The sequence below is a fragment of the Podarcis bocagei genome, assembly GCF_964188305.1.
Source record: "Podarcis bocagei genome assembly, chromosome: 5".
NCBI classification, from domain to species: domain Eukaryota; kingdom Metazoa; phylum Chordata; class Lepidosauria; order Squamata; family Lacertidae; genus Podarcis; species Podarcis bocagei.
In genome coordinates this window covers 29828121-29849817 of record NC_138129.1, presented here as the reverse complement: position 1 = coordinate 29849817, position 21697 = coordinate 29828121, and the positions used below count along the sequence as shown (strand labels likewise).

At 44.9% G+C, this 21697-nt stretch overlaps 1 protein-coding gene across 6 annotated transcripts in view; it reads left to right on the top strand.

Annotated features, from left to right (window-relative positions):
• Nucleotides 1–21697, top strand: part of TP53INP2 (tumor protein p53 inducible nuclear protein 2) — a 57516-nt gene that overhangs the window by 29525 nt on the left and 6294 nt on the right. For 3 of the 6 annotated variants that reach the window (XM_081196720.1, XM_081196718.1, XM_081196719.1), the window contains exon 2: nucleotides 12831–13192. In XM_081196720.1, coding sequence (XP_081052846.1) covers nucleotides 13069–13192 — 124 coding nt within the window. In that variant the 5' untranslated portion in view covers nucleotides 12831–13068. Of the gene's footprint in view, nucleotides 1–9696; nucleotides 9934–12830; nucleotides 13193–21697 lie in introns of those variants that run through there. The other 3 variants (XM_081196717.1, XM_081196722.1, XM_081196721.1) reach the window with 3 other exon arrangements.

Genomic DNA, 21697 nt, shown 5'->3' with positions numbered 1-21697 from the left:
CGGTTTTATCCTATTTTTGCAGTTATGCTACACACACACACACACACACACACACACACACACACACACACACACACTATAAATATGGCAAATGGATAAAGCATAAGCCAATGGCACAACCTTCCAAGGGATGGAGGAGGCCTTGAAGAGCATCCCATTGGCACTGACAGCAAGTAATTATGTTGCGATTCCACTGGGGTAGAGAAGGAAAAAGCACACAGTACCCGACTGGACTCAGAATTCAAATACCTTGTCCTGCCAACACAAGGATTTTGGCTTGTACTCCCCACCCAGTTTGCGTGCACCCATTTCCCCCTCCCCAAATCTGCTCCAGATGGTTAGGGAAACTCCCAGAACAGATTTAGGGAGCACTGAAAGGCAGGAGATGGGGAGAGCATTATGTTGTGCAAACAAAAATCCTTGCCGTAGCACTATGCTGGATTCAGCATCCAGAGAATTTCAGATTTTTTGTTTTGGTTTTCATCTTCTTCACCTTCTTCAAGTTTCTAGCCCTCATGGCTTTGAATGTATGTTTGAACATATGTAGGAGGTGTTTACTGAAAGTCAGAAGTTTTGCTGAACAGGATTTCCAAAGGATGGAGGCCAGGCTTTCTGTTCAGCATAGCTCTTCACGCATCTCCTAAATTATGCAATATAGCAAAATTTGAAAATAAAACTTATTTTGACAAGAATTATACAAATTACCTTTCTTTGTATCATTTACCTAGTATAAATCTTTATGTTGCATATTATATTATATACAGTATAATAATTTCATACATTATAATAATTGCTATATTATATATAGTATATTAATGATTCATTATTTATGTGTTTGTTTTTCTTTGTGAACAGGATGAACAATTAACATTACCCTCTTTTCTTCTCAGTCACAGGGCAGTGTGTACTTTGTCATAACTTTTTTTTGAAACTTTATCTGCCCAGGCAACCTAAACCTGTACACACATAGAAATTCTGAAATGTATAATTTTTATGCAGTTCAGCCTTTCGGGGTGCAGAATTTACGTTTCTTAGGCAGTTCCCTCCCCCAAAAAAGTACTGTATTATTGCAAAGTACACCAGTCCTGGTAACAAGAAGAAAGTTGATGTTAATGGTGTGTGCTTATTTTCCCTTTGTGAAAACATGAACAGTTACCATCCAAAGGATGTGCAAAAATGTGCATTGTAAGACAGAGTAAGGAAATTATTGTTAACTAGGGCTAAGCTAGATTCCATCTATGCCAATAGCATCTCAAGCTTCCTTCCCAGTATATTTCCGAGCACAATTCAAAGTGTTGGTGCTGACCTTTAAAGCCCTCAACGGCCTCAGCCCAGTATACCTGAAGGAACGTCTCCACGCCCATCGTTCAGCCTGGACACTGAAGTCCAGCTCCAATGGCCTTCTGGCAGTTCCCTCACTGCGAGAAGTGAGGTTACAGGGAGCCAGGCAGAGGGCCTTCTCTGTAGTGGCGCCCACGCTGTGGAACGCCCTCCCATCAGATGTCAAGGAAATAAACAACTATCTGACTTTTATTTTTTTTATTTTTTTTTAAATATTTTTATTGGGTTTTCACATTTTATATAAACACAAACAACACACATAACACCAAAACAAACATAAAAAACGACAAACATGAATAGTTCCCGAAAATCTTATTTTCTAACCCTAGTCCTTGACTTCCCCCCACCCCCTCCCCTGCATCCCTGTTCCCAGATTTGTGTCAGCAAGTTGGCATTTCTTCCGTCTTAGTATTAGTCCTTTTATAAAAAACAAAAATAAATTTTCCCTAAGTTGGACCCCAATTCTCTTCCCTCGATTTCTCATTTTTTCTTACATAATTTTCTTATTACTAAACCCCCTGGTCTTGAGTGTTGTTTAAATTTAAGTACTTCCCTCCCTCCCATCCCCGCTTTGCGTCCTTTCCCAAGACATGTCCAAAATAACAGTTTTTAGCCTGGATTCCGCACATCCGAGGCTCTCAAATCTCTTTCAGTCCCTCTCCGCCAATTTTGTTGGTAGTCCTTTTTGTCTATCATCGAGTCTCGAAAGATTTCCTTAACCATCAATCCAATCAGTCCATAGTCTCTTCCCATATTTAAAGGCAACTGCTGAGGAATTTCCACAAGGCCTAAGTCTTGGTGATAGTCAAAATCGAAGTCTATGTGGAGGCCCCAATTGTACTTCTTTATTTCGAGTTCCTGAATTCCATAAAGTCCCAGGGCCTCCACTTTCGTCTTCTGTATCTTTCGTAGGCTTAAAGTAGATTTAATCCAATAGTCTCCTTGCTTGTGTTCTCCAGATGTCGGCTTCTGGTTAGTATTTTCCCAGATAACTTGTTCTCTTTCTTGTTTTGTCTTCTCCTCTTCTTTGTTTATAGTTTCGAATTCAGCTGTGGGTTCTTTCTCACTCAGGCCCTCATTACATTCAGCAGAACTACTTGTTTCCAAATCCAAGGTCGTCAATTGTTTACTCATAGCTGTAGTCTGCTCCTGTAAGGTTCCCACCAGTGAAAACATCCTTTCGATTTCTCTCAGTATCTTTCCACCCACAGCCATTGTAATTCCACAGAATTCCCCCTAGAGGGAATCTGGTTACTGAGTAATCTTTTCTCCAACAATCCTCTGTCCTATTATTGTTTCTTTGTTTCCCAAAATTTTAGTTCAATTGTAACTCCTTTTAATCCGGAGGGGTCTTAAACAGCGATTTTTTTCACTATTAATAGTCCATTTGACAGCTTTTGACAGCTGTCAAATTCTGCTCCTCTATACAGGCTCCAAAGCAGGTCGCTCCCGGGCCCGGGAGGGAGGGTTGTTTGCCACAAAACAAAGACTCTTCCAACACTCCACTCTCCTGCTCAAATTTACCTTTCTAAATCTTGGAAGTTACTGTCTTTTTAAAACTCACCCTTTACAGGGTAGGCACTCCAGCTTAGCTCTTATTTCGTTGCTCTGGATCGTCTGCAAGGGGGGGTGTGGGGACTTCCTTTTGGCACACCCCCCGGTCGTCTCAAATTCAGAAGGTAAAAATTTTAAAGTTCAGTTCCAAATTACTCACGGGTTCTTTTTTCAGTCCGAATTTCAAGGAAGGAAGTCAGCGCTCTCCAGTTATGGCTCGCGGCTTCGCTCAGCGGCGGTAGCGGTCGACTCTCAGTGCCACGCCGTCCCCTGTATCCCCTCCGTAGCCTTTAAAAAGGCTCATTGCGAATCAGGGGGGGCGCTTAAGGCACCCGCCGAGTCTTCAGTCCGCAGGCTTCTGCGCCTGCGGTTTTTAAGGGTCCCCGTGTCGCCGGCACGGCAAAGACCCATCCACCGCTGAGCCGATTCCCTCCGGAGCTCGGAGGGAATCCGCCATTTCCCGATCGCGCCAACCCGGAAGTCCCAACTATCTGACTTTTAGAAGACATCCAAAGGCAGCCCTGTTTAGGGAAGTTTTTAATGTTTGACTTTTTATTGTGCTTTAATATTCTGTTAGGAGCAGCCCAGATGGGCGGGGCATTATTATTATTAACAACAACAATAACAACAACTTTTTGATAGGAAACACCAGCTGATATTGCATTCTTACCGCCCTTTGCATATTACAGCATTTCCCAAATGACATGCACAGCCCCAGTTAAAACTGGAGACACACTTTGGTCTTGGATCTAAAAAGGTTTGCTTTTAGAATACATAAGAATAAAAATTACCCACCCTTTAGGGATGAGGGAGTTTTGGGCCTCTAGGTGTTCTAGGTTCCCATCATCCCTGACTAGTGACCCATGAGGATTAACTCTGAATAACCCAATCACACTTATTGCAAGAGATGTTCTTCTGAATGTTCTTCCCCCAGCAGAGGCTGTGTGGAAATCTCCCAGTTAAACATTGAGAGAAAAAGCCATCTGATAGCTGTTCAACAGAAGAACAGAGTACCTCACTGTGCATTAGCAGTTTCTCCCATGCATTGTTTGGGAATGACCACCCTGTGGCAAGAAGCTGAGATTACCAGGAGTCATTGTCGATGAATGGGGAGGGGCAGTTGCACACAGCAGGTTGATTCCCCCAGCAGAGCTTGGTGGCACCAGCCATCTCTTCCTTTGTGCTGGAGGAGGGGGTTGGAAAGGCCTTTGTCGCCTGAAAGTGTAATCCCCTCTCACTGTGAGCAGATGGCCCCTGCTAGGCTTACTGGCATACAGTCTGAGCTGCATCATGTCACTTTCTTATTTATACGAAGGGGGGGGGGAGAAGCAGGGGCAGAGAGGTCATTCAGTTACCCCCTATTTCCCACATTATGCTGGCCAAACTGCTGCAGAACTGGGTCACACCAAGACACACAGGATACAACATCCCAGCATGCTTGCTTTGCTCAGTAGTGAGTACCTCCTCAAGTCCCACTGCAATTTTTTTCTCCCCTGGTCACATTTCCTACTTTTCTGTCAGTTCCCAAAGCAAGTAAGGCTTGCCAACTCCCCACTGAGATATTACTGAGATATTCAAGGGAGAGCTGGCATAATGTAATGGTTGTTGCAGCAATTCTGTGCACGCTTAACAATTTTCAAGTGAGATCTCCAAGAATATGTTGTAGTGTGGGGAGCTTCTGTTCCGTGTTCAAGTCAGCCAGTGATATCTGCCTCTCCTCACCCCTTGCTCCACTGGGATATTCTGTTCCATTCCAGTCTCCCTCTCCAACCCCAATGCTTGCAAGATAGGACAGGGTGCCACCACTGAGAAGACCCTTGCTCCATTGACCACCCACCTTTCTGGAGGTGGCAAGGGCACCCAAAGGAAAGCCTTACTTGGTGGTTTCAATACATGGGGAGGTTATTATACATTAGGGAGCAGGGCTGCTCTAAAGATGGCTAGGAACAGTGGCTTAGAACTGTGGCTTAGAAACAGTGTCTATAATCGCCAATCATTATTCTTGCTTTAAAAGCTTTGGTTAATAAAATCAATAGAACTACTAGCCTTCTGTGTGTTTATAGAAGGGCTTTAAAGATGGGTCAGAGTGGTGCAGATTCTGTTCACAGTTCAGTCATTTAGGAGGATGTTGTGAAAAAAGAGCTGGTGAAATTTCAGGGCTATGTTGCTGGACATTTCATGATGTAATCCTGTGAACTTCTGCTATGGGCATCTGCCATCATATTTACTACCCTGACAGTCAGCTTGGATTATTGATGGCTTTTAGTGCCTTTTCTGTGAAGGGTATTAGCCACAAAGGTAAGAAACAGGAAAAGAATTTATTAGTAGTGCACCTTTCATGGACTTACACCAAACATTGGGCACAAGTCTTTAGCAAGGATAGCTCATTAGGTAGAGCGTGAAACTCTTAAACTCAGGGTTTATGGGTTTGAGCCCCACATAGGGCAAAAGATTCCTAATGAATAAATATAGATGCAAATTTAGAAATAATGTCTATAATTTAAATAGAAATTCAGTGCACCTTATCATAGTTGGGGATGGGGGAGAAATTTGATTCAGTTCACATTTAAAGCCAAATTTATCAAATTGAGTTTTTGATTCAATTTTGATGGTCTGAGAACTGAAACATAGCCATCCTTTGAAAATTGCATTTATCCGAATTTTGTGATGCAGTTCTTCAACAAGTTTTTTTTTTAAAAATGCCTACATTAGATAAAAGTGTGCATAAAAATGAATGTATATGTGTGAAAATAACATACAAAATGCATTACGTTAGGAGAAATTGCTTGCAAAAAAATGTATACATTAGTTAAAACGGTATACAAAAATATTTTCATCTGGAGAAATTTGCACTAAAATAACTAAGAATTTTCATGAGGATTTTTAAGAAAACAAATAAAAATTTTAAATTGCCGCAGAAACATGGAGAACCAAGTTTAAGATTGGAACCCTGAGGAACTGAGAGCATGGCAATGGTCGGATTCTTCCACCCTTAACCATAATGGAGAAGGCTTTGTGAACAGGTGATCTGTATACCAGCAGCTCGAGCTGTTGATGGGCAGCTTCAGGGCCCCTGCTCTCCCTCCTTACAGTTCTGTTTCTTTAAACCACACTTGGACTAAACAGCCCTTTGGAGGACACCTTCAAATAGAGGACTCCCCTCTGTAAGGTAGGACATGCGGGCTCTCTCTCTCTGAATCATGCCCACAGCATGTGGCTATTCTGGTGGTTCTGAGTCAGTGAAATCTGGGCCTCTGTATTCTGTTTATCAAGCAGTTCAATGAGGCTAATCGTTTCTTACTTCATTACACCCCCTGCCAGGTGCCTAGTTCTATAACTGAAGTTACCCCTGCGGTGTTTTGCCTTGCAGTGTTGGTGTCTCACCCACTGTATAAATGAGTTAATCGGATAACTAGATCAAATAACATACATTCATACTCATCTGATCTCACCCATGAAATTCAAGAGGTCCTGCAGATTTACACTCTGGCTGGTATAAAACAAAACAATGGCCTGTGTGGTCAGAAACAGATAGAAATTTTGTTCATTTCATTTTCTGCAGAACATTTTTTTTTTTAGCTCCATAGTAGGAATTGATTTATATAAACTCACTGATAATTCAAATATTGTGGCTGTGTAAAAAGGTATATAATGAAAGGTTTCCAAACACAGATAGTATGGTCAGATGCACACTGTATATTTAAATCAAATGTAAAGCACATTTATGGCACTTGGGCTTCTCCCACACTAACTTTGAACAGATAGAGGATAAGGCAGTGTGGGCCACACAACTTGATTTTCCACTAGGAAGACTGCATGGTCCACGTAGCCTTTCCGAATTGTGGATTGCGCTGTGGGAGGTGAAGAAAGAGCTGAAAGATGATGCTGAGATTTGTGATGGGTTGGGAGGAGAGATGACAGTGGCCTCTCCAGTTTCAACCGATGCAACTTTTTTTGCCCCCTGAGGAGCTCTTGAAAAAGTATTTGAATAAGTAGATGCTAGGCTCTTTGGTTTCAACAAAGGAAGTGTCAGAATATTCCAAAAGAGGATTATTCAGGGATGGAATCTTGTTTACCTATTTTACCCAGAGTGCACAATGCATAGGCAGCACATCCATTGCAAAAGGCATGGGGGCATGTCTTGATTTCAATGGTCTTTTCTTTTTCCAAACCTGATTAGGGAGGTTTGTGATATCATGCAAAATCATCTTGTGTGCACACCGCATTATTTGATAATTAAGACCAATCCAGGGACAAGGAAAAGTTGAGGTGTGCAACAAATAATGCATAGGCAGGAAAAAGAATGCGTACTGAGCATCAGGATCTTTGCAAGAGAGTGAAATACCCCCCCCAAAAAAAAGTTAGGATATAACCCATATAATTTGTAAAACTGGAATCCTATATATATTAAAGGTAGAGAACTTCAGGCCACATGTACACCAAACTGGATGGGTCAGTTTTGATCCAGCAACATCTCTGATAGCTAGTGACACTAGTGAAGCCCAAGAGAGTAACAAGTGGCTTCATGATATAAAGCAAACCTCCAACAAATTGGCATCCTTCCTCCAGAAGCTTTGGATTACACCCCCCATCAGTCCCAGGAAGCATGGCCAGTGGTCTGGTGTGATGGTGTTGTGGTCCAAAAGTTCTTGGAGGGTACCAGGTAGGGGAAGACTGACAGAAAGCCAATTCTTCCATCTCTCATGATCAGGCAGCCTCTCATTACTTTGCAGAGATTACATTTTCCCCAGATGTACATCCCACCCCCCCCTTAAAGATCCTTTCCCTTCTTGTTTCTGCGATACAGGCAATGGCAAGATACAGGCAATGTCTTATCATGGGCAGACCTGCCAGCCGGAAGCCCCTCAAATATTCCCTGTGCTCTCTGGATGAACTGCTGTCTCCCCGACCCCCACCTCCTGTGTATTTTCCATCTGCATTGCTCACATTTCCTGTTCTCAGCTGTCTCAGTTCTTTGCAACATGAACATACACTCCCCTCCCACTCCCTCCCCCGGCCCCACACAATCCTCTTTCCAATGTCACTAATGTGACTGAATTTCAGGGTGGATTTGCTGATTGGTTGAAAGGCAGAAAATCCATCATTGTCCCCCCTAAGAGCACAGCTGAGCTTGTTTGTGAAGGACTCTGCTCAAGGCTGGAGCCGAGTGGGCTTTGAATGGAGCCTGGAGCATTCAGGAACGAAGTGCAGGGCTCACATTAGATCTCAGCATTTGTGCTAACAGCACCTTGCCAGCACCACCATATTTTTTTTTAAGTCCCCTTCTGGTTTTCACATAGTTCTATCAGTAATTCTGTTGCAAGGTGGAATACAGACAGAAAACGCAGTACTACAATGAGAATTATAAAAAGATCAGTTTCATTCATTCATTCATTGCATTTATATCCTATCTTTTTCTCCAAGGAGCTCAAGGTGCCATACATGCCCCTGCCCCTCCTGATTTAATTCTTACAACAATCCTGTGAGGTGGATTAGGCTGAGAGGCAGTGACTAGTTCAAGGTCACCCAGTGAGCTTCATGGCTGAGTGGGGATCTTAACTCTGGTTTCCCCGGGCCTAATCCAGCACTCTAACCACTGGGCCACACTGGCTCTTACATCAGTAAGAACCAGTTGGCAAAGACTCTCAGGTGTGATATCTACTTTATTTAAATGTTGCTTAACATTCACCCTGATGGAAAGTTCTAGTGGACTCAAAAGCTTGCTTGTCATTTTGCAGCATTTTGGTTGCTCATAATAAAGTGGCTTTAAAAATTTTAAACACCACAATTTAATCCTTAGCCATTTGTGCAAATGTAATTATCCCTTCCTCTGCTTAGTTTATTTGGTGGGTTCTCTTGCGGGGGGGGGGGGCTTATTTATTCAACATGCAAGAGGCTGGCAGATATTAACAGCAGCAGCACTGCTGTGAAATAAGTGGTGTGCTTCATCCCTGCCTGTCCCTGCTCCACCTCACCAGAGCTGCTATCTTAGCTTAGTGACAGATAAGACACTGTTGCTTACCAGAAGGAAAAGGGAGAGAGAACGAGGTGGTGAGGATGTCAGCATGGTGCAAACACACCAGCAGTGCCACTAGATTGGCTCCGCCGGTGCATTTACACTGTACTGACCTCCTCACTGCCTTCCCCTCCTCATCCTGAAAGATGAAGTGACCCACCTGCTGGGAAGCTGGAATAGCAGCTCTGCTCTACCCCATGAGCCACTTCCAGTGGGATCTACTTTGTTTCTAATTAGACCCCCAAGATTCACTGAGAGAGTGCCTGGTGAAAAAGACATACATTAAATAATTCTGAGTCCAGGACTTTGTTTTGAGTACTGGAACCGAACAGAGCTCACAGTCCTTCCACCCAAACACCCATTCCAGTTTATCCCCAATCTTTCTTCATTTCAAGTAGTATAATTTCAGGTGGAGAGGGATGATTCTGTTGCTGTTGTTGTCAAACAATTCATAAACATAATTCCTTGCACATCTACTGCAAATGATTAGAGACTGACCAGCAGGTCCCAATGTAACAGAAGCTCACCACTGCAAAAGGCAATGAGCTCAAGCAAATTCCATTGAAATAAGTCAGACACATTTCTAAGGAAACAAATACAGTCCCAGCTATATGCTGTGTATGAATGCCAACTTACTTGTCTCACAGACCTCTGAGATAAACTACCCTACCAGGCTTCTCCTGTGCTGCCTGCCATGCCTACAGGATCCATCCATTGGTGCCAAGTTGTATATGTGTTTGCTGCCATCATAATGGCTTCCACTGCAGCTCCCTGCCTAGGTAATTGCAGCAAGCCATCACTGTCGTGTGTAGGCCCCAAAAGGCATTGAACTAAAGGATCTGGATAGGAAAGGGGTCATTATGAAGGAGGAAGGAGCAACCATCTGCCTTTGAGCCAAATCACAGTCCTTTGCAAATCCAATTGGACAGAATCAGTGGGATGTGGCGAGATAACTTCTATAGTTAGGCAGAGGGGATGGAGGAAAACCAGGAGAAAAAGGCATCAATTCAATAAGATGTGGGGCAAGTATTAACCTATTTGGAAAGCTGTCAGGATGTATTGACACTTCTGGCTGGGAAATCACATTCCACCAGCTGTGTTTCCCCTGGATTGACATTTGCTCTGATTTAGCACTAAAGAGCGGGGGTTTTTCCTGGGGAAAGAGTGGGGTAAGGGCAAGGGTAAAACTAGTGCCTCTGAACTTCATTTGCTGGGGAACATGAGTGTGGAGAGTGCTGATGTGTTCAGGTGCTGTTTGTGGGCTTCCAATATGTATCTGGTTGGCTGCTGTGAGAACAGGACACTGAGCTATATGGGTCTTTGGCCTGATCCAACAGAGCATTTATGTTCTTTGATATGCAGGGAAAGGAACCGTATAGCATAATGGAGTAAGTAGGTTCATCTCTGAAGTCCCTAATTGAAAGCTTTCCTGGGCACATAAGAAGGCCTTAAGGCTAGCCTCCATGGGCAACAGAGTTGGGGAAAGATAATGTGATAGAGTAGGGTTCTGAATTCAAATCACTGCTCGGCCACTCGCTCTCTTCTAGTCTAACCTACGTCACAGGATTGTTGTGGCAACAACATAGGAGCACTTTGTTCCTCCATGAAAATGCTGTTTTCTATGGTCTTGAGACTTCCAGCAGATCCCTCATGGGGTGGTTGCATGTCAGATTGATTTGCTATAGCCCTGCCCACGTGTCTGACCAGACAGCGCTTTGTAATAAGTGGGTGCAGTTATTAGTGATGCATTGTGCTGATTAAATAGGCTGTGTTGATTAATGGAAGCCCTTTGCTGTAGGAACAGATGGAAGCTCAGCAGATAAAGGCAAAGTGATAGGAAGGAATTTCTCTGACAAACAAATCCAAATGTTCCCTCTTCTAAAGGATTATTGGAGATCCGATCCATCACAGTCTAAGATCCCAAAAGAAAAACTGGATCTTGATGTCTCTCCTCTGGTTCTGGATGAACGTGCTGCCAGTTTTCAAATACTTAAAAAGACAAAAGGGTGGAATCTACACACATATAAAAAACGCTGTGAAAATGCTTTTTTGAAAAAAAACACGTTTTGAAAAATACATTGAATTTGGCAAAGCTCACTGTTGCCATCTAGTGTCACATTTGTATGTTGCGCTTTACAGCACATTTAAAACGTTTTATTTGCAGCTGTATAGCTGAGTCCAAGAAAGCAAGCTATTTACCTCATTCACTGAGTTTTGACAAGTTCAGAGCCAGCATAGCACAAGGTTTAAGAATATTGGATACTATTCCGCAACATGTGCTTGGCATAATAATAGTGTACTGGGTGGTGCATTTATTCTGCTTTATTAACAGTCCTTCTGATGCTTCTTAATGCTACCAGTTATGCTGTCCAGATAGACTATACTGCAGCAAAAGCAAGCCATGAAAACCAGAGCATTTGTTCTTGGGGTGGGGTATGGGTTGTCCTCCTTTAGTTGTGCTATAGCCCCTACAGCAATAATGTGGTGGATTTGAAGAAGCATCACAGAACAAACCAAAGCTAGGCTGAGGGCAGCTGACTGGCCCAAGACCACCCAGTGAGCTTCATGGCTGAGTGGAGATCTGAACCATAGTCTCCCAGGGCCTAATTCAGCACTCTTAACAGCTACACCACACTGGCTCTCCTATAGCTCGTATGGCTCTCGTACAGCTACGCCCATGGCATCAAGAGCACAAATCCTCATGAATGTGCAATGAAAAGGAAGACTGAAGGGCATCTTTAGTTACAAGCTGAATTACAGTGGAGCAAGGGAATGGCAGTGTTGTGCCAAATGCTTTAGAGGAATGGTGGGCTTTGGGGAAGGATTTAAAGAAAGGGAAAGAGCATCACAGAGGTGTTCAGGAATGCTATATCATGGGGGCAGCAAGGGAGAAAATGCAAAGTCTTTGGAGGGAGCAAGAAACCTCCTAAGATGGTGAGGGATGGAAGAGCTGGAGGAACAAAGATCTTAGGCAGGGATGTATCTGAATATAAATGAACCATGCCACCTATCTCCCACTGCTGTGGTCAGGGGGAATATGGAAAGGGGCAGTTGTCTGAGCTGTGACAGGCACACACAGAAACTCACACAATGGTGATCTACTTTTCCTTACAGTATTCCTGACTGGTGCTTAGCACATGCAACACAAGGCTTAGGGCAGGGGTCAGCAAAGTTTTTGTGGCTTGGGCTGGTTCATGGTTCCGCAGACGCCGCGGTGGGCCGGAGTGCGCATGCGCGCATGCGCAAACGCCATTTCCGGCGCTCCTTCCGGCATGGAGGAGTTGTGCGGAGCTTCCTGCAGCCAATGGGAAGCCAGCCAGTGTTGCAGAAGGTGGTCCCCACTCTGCTCTGCACTGGTTTAGTGCAGCGCATGGGAGCCGACAGAGCAGGTGGCCGGGGTCCCTGAACAGGTGGGGGGGGGTTCATGGGCTGGTTAAATTTTCCCCAAGGGCCACTTGTGGCCCATGGGCCTTAGGTTGCCAACCCCTGGCTTAGGGCCTCCTTCGCCCACCTGGTGCCCCCCCCCAGCTAGCTGGGTCTGGTGGGAGTTGGCATCCAAAACATCTGGGTTGGCATAAGAGAAGCCACGCTTGTTTTCTTTGCCTGCATGTGAGGGGAAGTAGGTTAACCGTAATCAAAGCGAACAGGCTACTCCTTGCCTGGGGCACCCTGTAGGGTGAGAGAACTCAACTCAGCCGTCTTGCAAGGTGTTTATTTCTATAGTAAAAGTGAGGAAAGCCTAGTGGGAATGCAGTTGAGAAGGCACTATGTGTAGGAGGCAGGATAAAGAGAAATGGCCGTGATGAATTGGGATGACGGTTCATGCAAGGGTTCCCTTCTCACCCTTCCTCCAGGCCATCTGAGTTCCTCGTGATTCCATCAGTGTTTGGCCTGAATGAATTTTCCCTTTCTTTGGCAGGCCTTTGCACTGAAGCCAAGTGAAGAACCTTATGATTGCACTATCTACGTAACTCAACTCAGATAAGACTCCGCTTAGGAAAACAAGCAGCTCCCGCCCTTGGCAAGGAATCCGTCCATCCAACACTCCCCAACTCGTGCTCCTGCCTCCGCACCAGCTTCCACACGCTCAAGCCAGCGCCTACAAATTCATCCCCGCCTTTCGTTCCCAAGTCCACCTCTGAAATAATTCTCCAGCCATGTTCCAGCGCCTCACCAGCCTCTTCTTCAGTGACAGCAGCGCACCTGAGGACCTTGAGGGACCTAAGCCGTTTGTCTCTAAAGAGGAAGAAGAAGATGGGTGGCTCATTATTGATCTTCCAGGTGAGAAATATGAGAGGGAATGATCAGGGTCAACCTAGAACGGGGGCAGGGCACCTCTGGCCCTCCAGATGTTGCTGAACTTCAACTACCATCATCCTTGGCCTTTGGCCATGCTTGCTGGGGCTGATGAGAGTTATAGTTCATCAACATCTAGAGCAGGGTTTCCCCAGCCTTGGGTCTCCAGCTGTTTTGGGACTACAATTCCCATCATCCCTGGCCACTTTGTCCTGCTAGCTAGGGAAGATGGGGGTTGTAGTCCAAAAACAACTGGAGACCCTGATCTAGAGGGCCAATGGTTCCCTATCCCTGACTTAAGAGCCATAACTCTCAAACTGGAGAATTGAGGAGTTATGATTTGTTACTACTAGATAATAGAGCTCCTTCCTGAGGGCTAGCAGCTCAGCTTTCTTCAACGATAAGCAGTTGTTTCTGTGGGGAGAGTAGTGTCAGTGTGTGGAGGATCTGAAGCTCAGTCTGGACAAGATTTGCCTGTGGGGCAGCACTGGCCAGGAAGGGGTAGAAAGAGGCCACCAGTCCTGAGCAGGAGGTGTGGGGAGCCCCCAGGCCCCTATTCGCAGGTGCCATGAGGGAGCCATGGAAAGAGGTTGTGGCTGGGGTCAGTACCATTTAGGTGTGTGGTTGCTTAGTGGCTAGAGTCCTCTCCAAACAAGTTTGTAAGTCTGTCCCAGCCTCCCTCTTTGCGGCTTACCATTTGTGTTTGCATTTTTCCAATTCTCTCCCACAAAATAATACTGGGTGGTATTCAACTATGTTTTACTCAGAATAGACCCACTGAAATTAATGGGCCAAGCTTAGTCATGTTCATTACTTTAAATGGGTCTACTCTGAGTAAAGCTTAGCTGACTGCTACCCCTAACTCGTACTCTGTCTTCTTCCTTCCCCTGTTTCTTATTGTCTCACACCCACATAGTCTCTGCTTCTTCAAACCTTCAACGCTGAGCACTAAAACTAAAACTCAGCTGTAAACTGAGCTACCCTTGGCTTTGGTAGTGTTTCCCAAAATTCAGATCAGTTTGCAAAAGGCAGTTTAAGAGGTTCCACAAAAGGCAGAACTTTCTAAGTAGTTTTGGTTCTCTAGGTTTTGGAATGAAAGGTGTTACTGTGCCCTCCACGGATCAGGGGATAACTGAAAAATTTCTAAACACACACACACACACACACACACACACACACACACACACACACACACACGATGAGAAGGTCATGCAGCTAACTACAGCTGGAGACCGAATTCTGGACTGCATGGACCTTTGCTATGGCCTAGCAAAGTGAATGTATCCTCATTTTGGCTACACTACCTAGGGTGGAAGATACTTCTGTTCTGCCTGGAAGTCACAGCTACCTGCAGATGCCGGAGTGTCTCACAAACCTGGTTCTGAATAAGGCACTCAGGTGTATAGTGCCACTTTTCAACCAAGCTAGAACTCTTGTAGCTCTATGAGTCAGTTATCTTGCCTGTTGCCTGTCTTTTCCTGCTCCGGTGATGCGGCAGCCCAGCTGCCTGTCCTTCTTCTCCAACTATCCTGGCCTTATTGGTTGCATGATACAGCAGCAAACAAGGGAAGGAAAGCAGGCATCTGGGCAGTTGCTTTTCCCTTGGGCTCATCTTATGCAACAAACACAAAACTCCCTAGCTGGCTATTCCTGACTTATCCTGTTCCCAACTTAGCATGTATTTCTCTCTCAGTGCTGAGCCCGTTCTATATGCCTAAAATGGAAGCAGAGAGAAAGAATGAGTTAAGGGTTGGCAGCCAAGTGCAGCCAGCAGATTAGCTCTGCCTTTTGCAGGCAGATCCAGGCTCCAGGGTGGATCTCAGCTGGCGAATGAGCTACCTCCTTGCTCATCACAGAACAATTGTGATAGAGGCTATCCTTGCCATTAGGCAGCCTTGGCTTTAGGCTGGCTATAATTTTGCTCTGATCTTGTGTTCAGGATTCAGTTGTGCCATTGTTCCTAATCCATACTCTAATTCCCAATCCTGGCAATAGCAGCACTTGCAAGAGCTTCATACATCAAATGCCCTGTTCTTCCAATGAATGGGCTGGCACCAATGAATGAATGCACCAGGCTGATTTCATAAAATCTGAAAGCATCATGTCGTCTTTCTTGAAGTCAAACTACAGTCAGCATTTTTATTTTTGAGCATCCGCTTTATGCTTAAAAAGCCACAAGTACTTGTTATTTGGTGATGGAATAGCTGGAGACATTTTTCTCCTAGCAGCTGAAAGTATTTCTCTCTCTCCGTCCTTCCTTCTTTTTGAGTGATGAGGTCTATTTATAAGCATCATCTACCTTGACTGAATGCAGCCTGGCTGTAGTTCTTTATTGATTCCTTAATACAGTGGAACTCTGGTTACCTACTGTCCTCCTTACAAACGCTTCAGGTAATGAGCTCCGCTAACCTGGAAGTAGATGCTCCTGGTTGCGAACTTTGCCCCGGGATGCGAGCAGAAGTCACGTGCCTGCAGCACAGCAGAAGCGGGAGGCCCCGTTAGTAAAAGCGTGCCCCATGTTAAGAACAGTTTTGGGTTAAGAACGGACCTCTGGAACGAATTAAGTTTGTAACCGGAGGTACCACTGTATATAAACAAAATACACAGAAGTGTCAAAACTTCGAGACATGAAACCTGATTCTAGATCTACAGCATACTAAGTGAAAGTTGATCCATTTGGGCAAATGAAGCACTGCCCCACCAACCCAGTGGCGGAGGAACGGTATGGAGTGCGCATGTGCGGCATTCCGTGCGTGTGCAGTCCGTATGGAATGTTGCACATGCACACTCCATATGGGCTGCCGCTTACATGGTGTCCATATGGGCTGCTGCACGAGCAACATCCCATACAGACTGCGCATGTGCGGTATCCTGTACGGACGCCGAATGAGCGGCACCAATACGGATTGTGCACCAATACGGATTGTGCACAGCTGAGGGGAGGCAGGGGCCATCTTGTCACCCCCCCCACTGAGTGGCACACGGGGGCGACCTGCCCCCTCCACCCCCTTCCTCTGCCCCTGCACCAACCTCAGTCTGCCCTCAGACAGCCCCACCTGCCTAACTTCTTGCTTACAACCAGTCCAAGGGATAGCACTGCCTGTATCTCCTTCTCCTTAGTCTCAAGTGTTGCCCTTGTAGAATTCAGCAGGAACGAGGATAGGGGTAAAAGTAGAATTATTTGGCGGTGCCTGTTATTGGCTCTGGCTCTCCCTAGCATTTATCTCCCTGCTTTCTGCCCTATCAGCCTTCTTCATGGGCTCCAGCTTTGTGTTGCCAGCTTTTGAATCCATCTCTGTTGCTGTTCCTTTAAAACTGGATTGATCTGGAGCATCTAGCAGGTGATCATGTTTAGCTTTAGCTGCTGGTTTTTGCATAGGTGTCATAGAAAACAGCTTTTTCTGAAAGCAATTCTTTCCAGTACTTCTCTAGGAGAACTTTGTGCTTTCTTTTATTTTTAAAAAGATTGGCTTGATATTGTTGATAACTCACATGACATACCACTTTTAAAGAATCAGTGCTAATTCAAGGTCTCCTTCACCAAATCCAAAGAAGTTTATTCAAAACCTACTCCCAAGTAAGTGTGTTTAAGGCTGCATCTTTCGCTTTGAAGGTCTTCGTAGCTGCCTAGCTGCTAGTTTCTCAGGCAAGTGAAAGCTCCTCCATCTTAGTCACTGATTTTTGCCTTTGCCATTTTGCTGAGCGGAAGTCAGATGACTCAGCACCCAGTGGCAACCAATCTATGACCCTTTTTGCTTGCAAATTTAGCAGAGAGAACCCAAGTAAACTATGCTGTGCGTCGCACAGATCCACCCTTTTCTGTTCCTACTGACAATCCATTGCCATGTGGGGGGAAAAAACATCCACCAGGCTCATGCTTGTGTTACAGATATTTTTAGATAGCCTAAGAGGGAGCTAAGAATAAAGCTACCTATCAGTTGGAAAGCAAGCCCTGTTTGTTATGTCCTCAAAATGCTTTTTGCCTGGCGTTTGGAGATTGCCTGAGGGTCCCTGCAGACTGAGGTGTTTTGTTTTGTTTTACAGGTGTACTTTCAACGTGTCATTGACACAATAATAGTACATTAGTGGTGGATTGACTTGACTATCCGCACATCGCTTTGATTTACCAGTTGTTCTGTGATGTTTTCCCCAGTGTTTTCCTGCATTGTAGCCAAATGAAAGGGCGCTCTTGTGTAACAAAAGTGAGACAAAAATTCCCAGGGATTAAACCTGGCAGGTGCTCTCCCACTGGGTCATCCCCCAATGGGTGAATGTTGAGATAAGGGGCAGGAAGAGCATTTCTCTTCTCCTGGTTCACTGCACAGTAATAATGAACATGTGGGCATAAATCTGACTGTATTCAGTTAGGATTACTCTCTGAGTGGGTTTAACATTCTATCCTTGATAATCTGAAAAGGCCTCGCTCCTTTCTCAAAGCTTTACAGTGATCAGAAACTCAGCTTCTGTTTTTGCTCATCCCACTCCCTCTCTCAGCTTCCACAGCCCAGACTAATAACAAAACAAGGCTGTCCCAAGACATTTGCTCCACACCAAGAAAAACACAATTACCTTGGAAAACCACATCTAGCAATACTGCCGGGCAACAGATGCCGCAACACTGATTTCAGCTTCACTTCCTGTCCTCACCTTTACTGTATGCAGTGCAACTTGTTGCACACAGAGAGGGAACAAAAGAGGCTGGCCGTATTTGAGTGAGAAATACATCCGGTGTATTCATTAGTTGCATGCTTTGAAATACAAAGGTGCCTAGTACAAAGAAGGAAGCCCTGGCTAGGAAACTGAAATGTGGAACACAGGAGAAGGTGGAGAAACAGAGAAAGCTAGCCATGATGGCTGAGGTTGATGGGAGTTGGAGTCCCAGCTACATTTGAAGTACCTTAGGTTTCCTTTATCTGATCTAGAGCCATAGGAGCCAACTCCTAGGCAGGCCCCCACAAAGTTGATGGGCATTCACATTCAAACGGGGTGTGTGCACTGCATCATGTGATTGATTATGTCAGACAGGGCTTACCTGGGCCCCCCACAATATTTTATTCAAGTTGATACCCTGTCTAAAGCACAGCTTAATTTGAACCAGGGTTTGGCCAAGGACTTATTTCTAAAACCTGGCCTCTGGGAGGAGAAGCAACATGTTGTCATTGCCTTATAACACAAGTTAATGACAGTCAGTCTGTGCACATCAGGGATTAGGAGAGAGAGAGAGAAAATTTCTGAGGTAGAGGATGCAGCTTCTAGCCTTGACTGATATTCCGCACTTCTATAAAATGGAAGAAAGGAATAGGGCCGGGCCTGCCATTAGACATAGCGAAGGGGACACCTCAGGCAGTAGATGCTGGGGTGGTGGGCAGTGGTGGGCAGGGGTTAGAGGGCAGAGCTTTGTGTGCCACCCCATGCAGCCCGCCCCTAACTAGTCTGTTGCTCTCAGGTGCGGTGAGGGATGCTGTCCCATTGCCAGAGTCTTGATGCCAAAATCAGAGCCTTAATTCAAGATCTCTGTAAGCACTTAACCATGGGTGCCATTTTCTCCAACTTCTTAACTGCTATGCTGTACAGTGGTACCTTGGGTTGCAGATGCTTCAGGTTACAGACGCTTCAGGTTACAGACTCTGCTAACCCAGAAATAGTACCTCGGGTTAAGAACTTTACTTCAGGATGAGAACAGAAATTGCGCCGCCGCGGCACGGCAGCAGCAGGAGGCCCCATTAGCTAAAGTGCTACCTCAGATTAACAACAGTTTCAGGTTAAGAACAAACCTCCAGAATGAATTAAGTTCTTAACCCGAGGTACCACTGTATTATTCCATTTAGCCCATGTTGTTGACAATGATGTTGTTAGCAAAAGATGGCATGATGAGCAGGATTAGTGAGACTGATGGGCACATCAGGAAAATGCTTGAAGGAAAACAGTTTCCTTAATTTATCTAGGTTAGAGGCACATTTTGAAACTTTTAACACAACAACCCCACTCTTTTCTTTTTCCCTTTGTTTCGAAAATCTAAAAATACTTCAGTTCAAGGGGTGGGGGACCTGTGGTCCAGCAGATGCTGTTAGGCTCCAGCTCCTGTCAGTCCCAGGCAGTACAGTGAATGGTTAGGGATCATGGGAGTTGTAGTCCAGCAACATCTAAAAGGCTGCAGATTCTCCACTCCTGCTTTAATAACACTTAGCACGCTTGTTGGTATTTTGATCTGTGTGTTCATTCAGCTACACACCCTGCCAAGAAGCAATGCTGTTTACATTTTCTTTTCTTTTTTAAGATCCTGCATTCCTCCTGTCAGTCAGGGCTAATTATTGCCACCTTCTTCCTGGTACTGGAATTGCACAAGCCCTAACCAAGGCCCCAGTGAACCTTCCACTGAATTATATCTTTGGTGATGAGCTAATACTGTCTAGATTGAGTAACATCCTATGAGACACAGGGCCAGTCAGCTGGACCAATGAGATGCAGCCGTGTTGCCAAATGTTTGAGAATTCTTGCACATATGCATGAATAAGGGGCATCCATAAGAGGAATGAGACACTTTGCATTCTCATACTGAAATATACAAGATTTTCTCACAACAAGCTACCCCCAACTTGGCAACACTGCAAAACTGTGTGTGTGTGCACGCGCATGCACGTGTGCAAGGGTTTTAAAAACTATTAAAACTATTTTTCCCCATGATCAGTCCTCAATTAACCTTCAACAATGGATCTCCCAAGTAACCTTTAACTTTAAAGTAGCTGCGTGGGAGCTCTGATTTTGATCAGAGGAGTTGCTCTGTTAATTGACCTCTCTAGAGGGCCAAATAGAAGCTGGATAGAGGGACATTGTGTTTTTCTCCTAGCAGAGCTAATAGCAACTTGGGGGCGATTTAGAACAGGGAAACTGCACAGGGAAAAGGGTTAAACACATGTTCCTCCAGTGCAACTGCTAATCTAAACTGGATGGACCTACAACATTGTTCAAGTAGCACCCTCACCCCCCCCCAAAAAAAGTTTGGACATCCACTCACAGATCTGCCATATGATGTCATTTTGGCCCTCTAACCCATTTTGCAGCCCTCAGGCAGTACCTTCCCACATATCTAATAATAGTGCCAGATCCAGTGTCAGAGGGCATGATACCCAGTGTGGGGAGGCTAACTCAGGTCTGTCACAAACACTTTGCAGGCATGCCTTTTGACATTTTGGTCATATTTTGTGAGATGACCTAGGATAGCCAGAGTAACTCACACTGGCAGAAAGAGAGAGAGAGAGAGAGAGAGAGAGAGAGAGAGAGAGAGAGAGAGAGAGGTCACAGTGCACCAGGAGCTTGTATACAGAAGTCACATCTACCAATACATTCAAAAGACTTTATCAGTCATGGCTCCCACCCCCCAAATAATAATAATTCATGGGAGTCTTAGTTTGTTAAAGGTGTCAAGATTTATTAGGAGATAACTCAAGGAGCTACAATTCCCAGCACCCTTAACAAACTGGAGCTCCCAGGATTTTTTAAGAGGATGCCTGTTAAACTGACATAAGAGTGCTTTAAATGTATGGTATGGTTGTGACCCAAGGCCCACTAAAATGAATGTTATTTGCATATTTTGCCATATTTTGAAGAGCAAAAAAGAGGACACATTTGCCGGCTTCTACTTTTAACTATGGATCGCTGTGGCTCTCATTTTACATAACATACCCATGAAAAAGAGGACATGTCCTGGAAAAAGAGAACATATGGCAACCTTAATTTGCACAGGAGCACACATTAATCTTTGTATGTGATACACATTATCATCAATGTAAACTTTGCTGGATAATGTAAGTTAAAACATGGGTCCCTGCTTGGTTTATGTTTCAAGCAGAGGAGGCAATAGAGAAAGGAAGAGGCAAGGCCAACGGGAGATGAATATGTGCAAATATGTTTCTGTGTGCTGATACAGGTTGCATGAATGCAGCGCTTGTGCGAAGGAAATGTCCCACCTTTTCCCCCTGCATGCCCTGCGAAGCATCTCCTAAAGATCAGGGTACCCCCAGGGAAGGCCTGGGATGTGGAGTAGGGGATTACAGTCTGCATGGGAGAATCGGATGCTGGTAGCTTGTGCTTACTGCTCTCCCAACTTGATGGACCTTCATGGTATTCTATTGCTCATCATTGGTCTATGAGCTTCTGTGTGGCTATTTTTTAAAGCCGGTTTCCCATAAGCTAGTGGGAAGTTGCAGAACATGTTCTCCACACTCTCTGAAGGTTTTGCATTTGCAGAACAGGTTACAACAGTGTCCGAGTTACAACATCCAGAGTGTGACACTGCTGCTGTCTTCTTGACTAGGCTGCTGCTTCATATTACAGCCCCTAGTGGTTAGCTAGTTGCCAAGTTTTCTGAGTATGCCGATGTCCCCTTAATTATGACAGCGGGAAGCAATGATTTGTTGTGCCCCTCGTGAACTAGTGAATTCTCTCCATAGTGACTGGCAGTTGCTCTGCGTTCCAACTCTACCGTTTTTG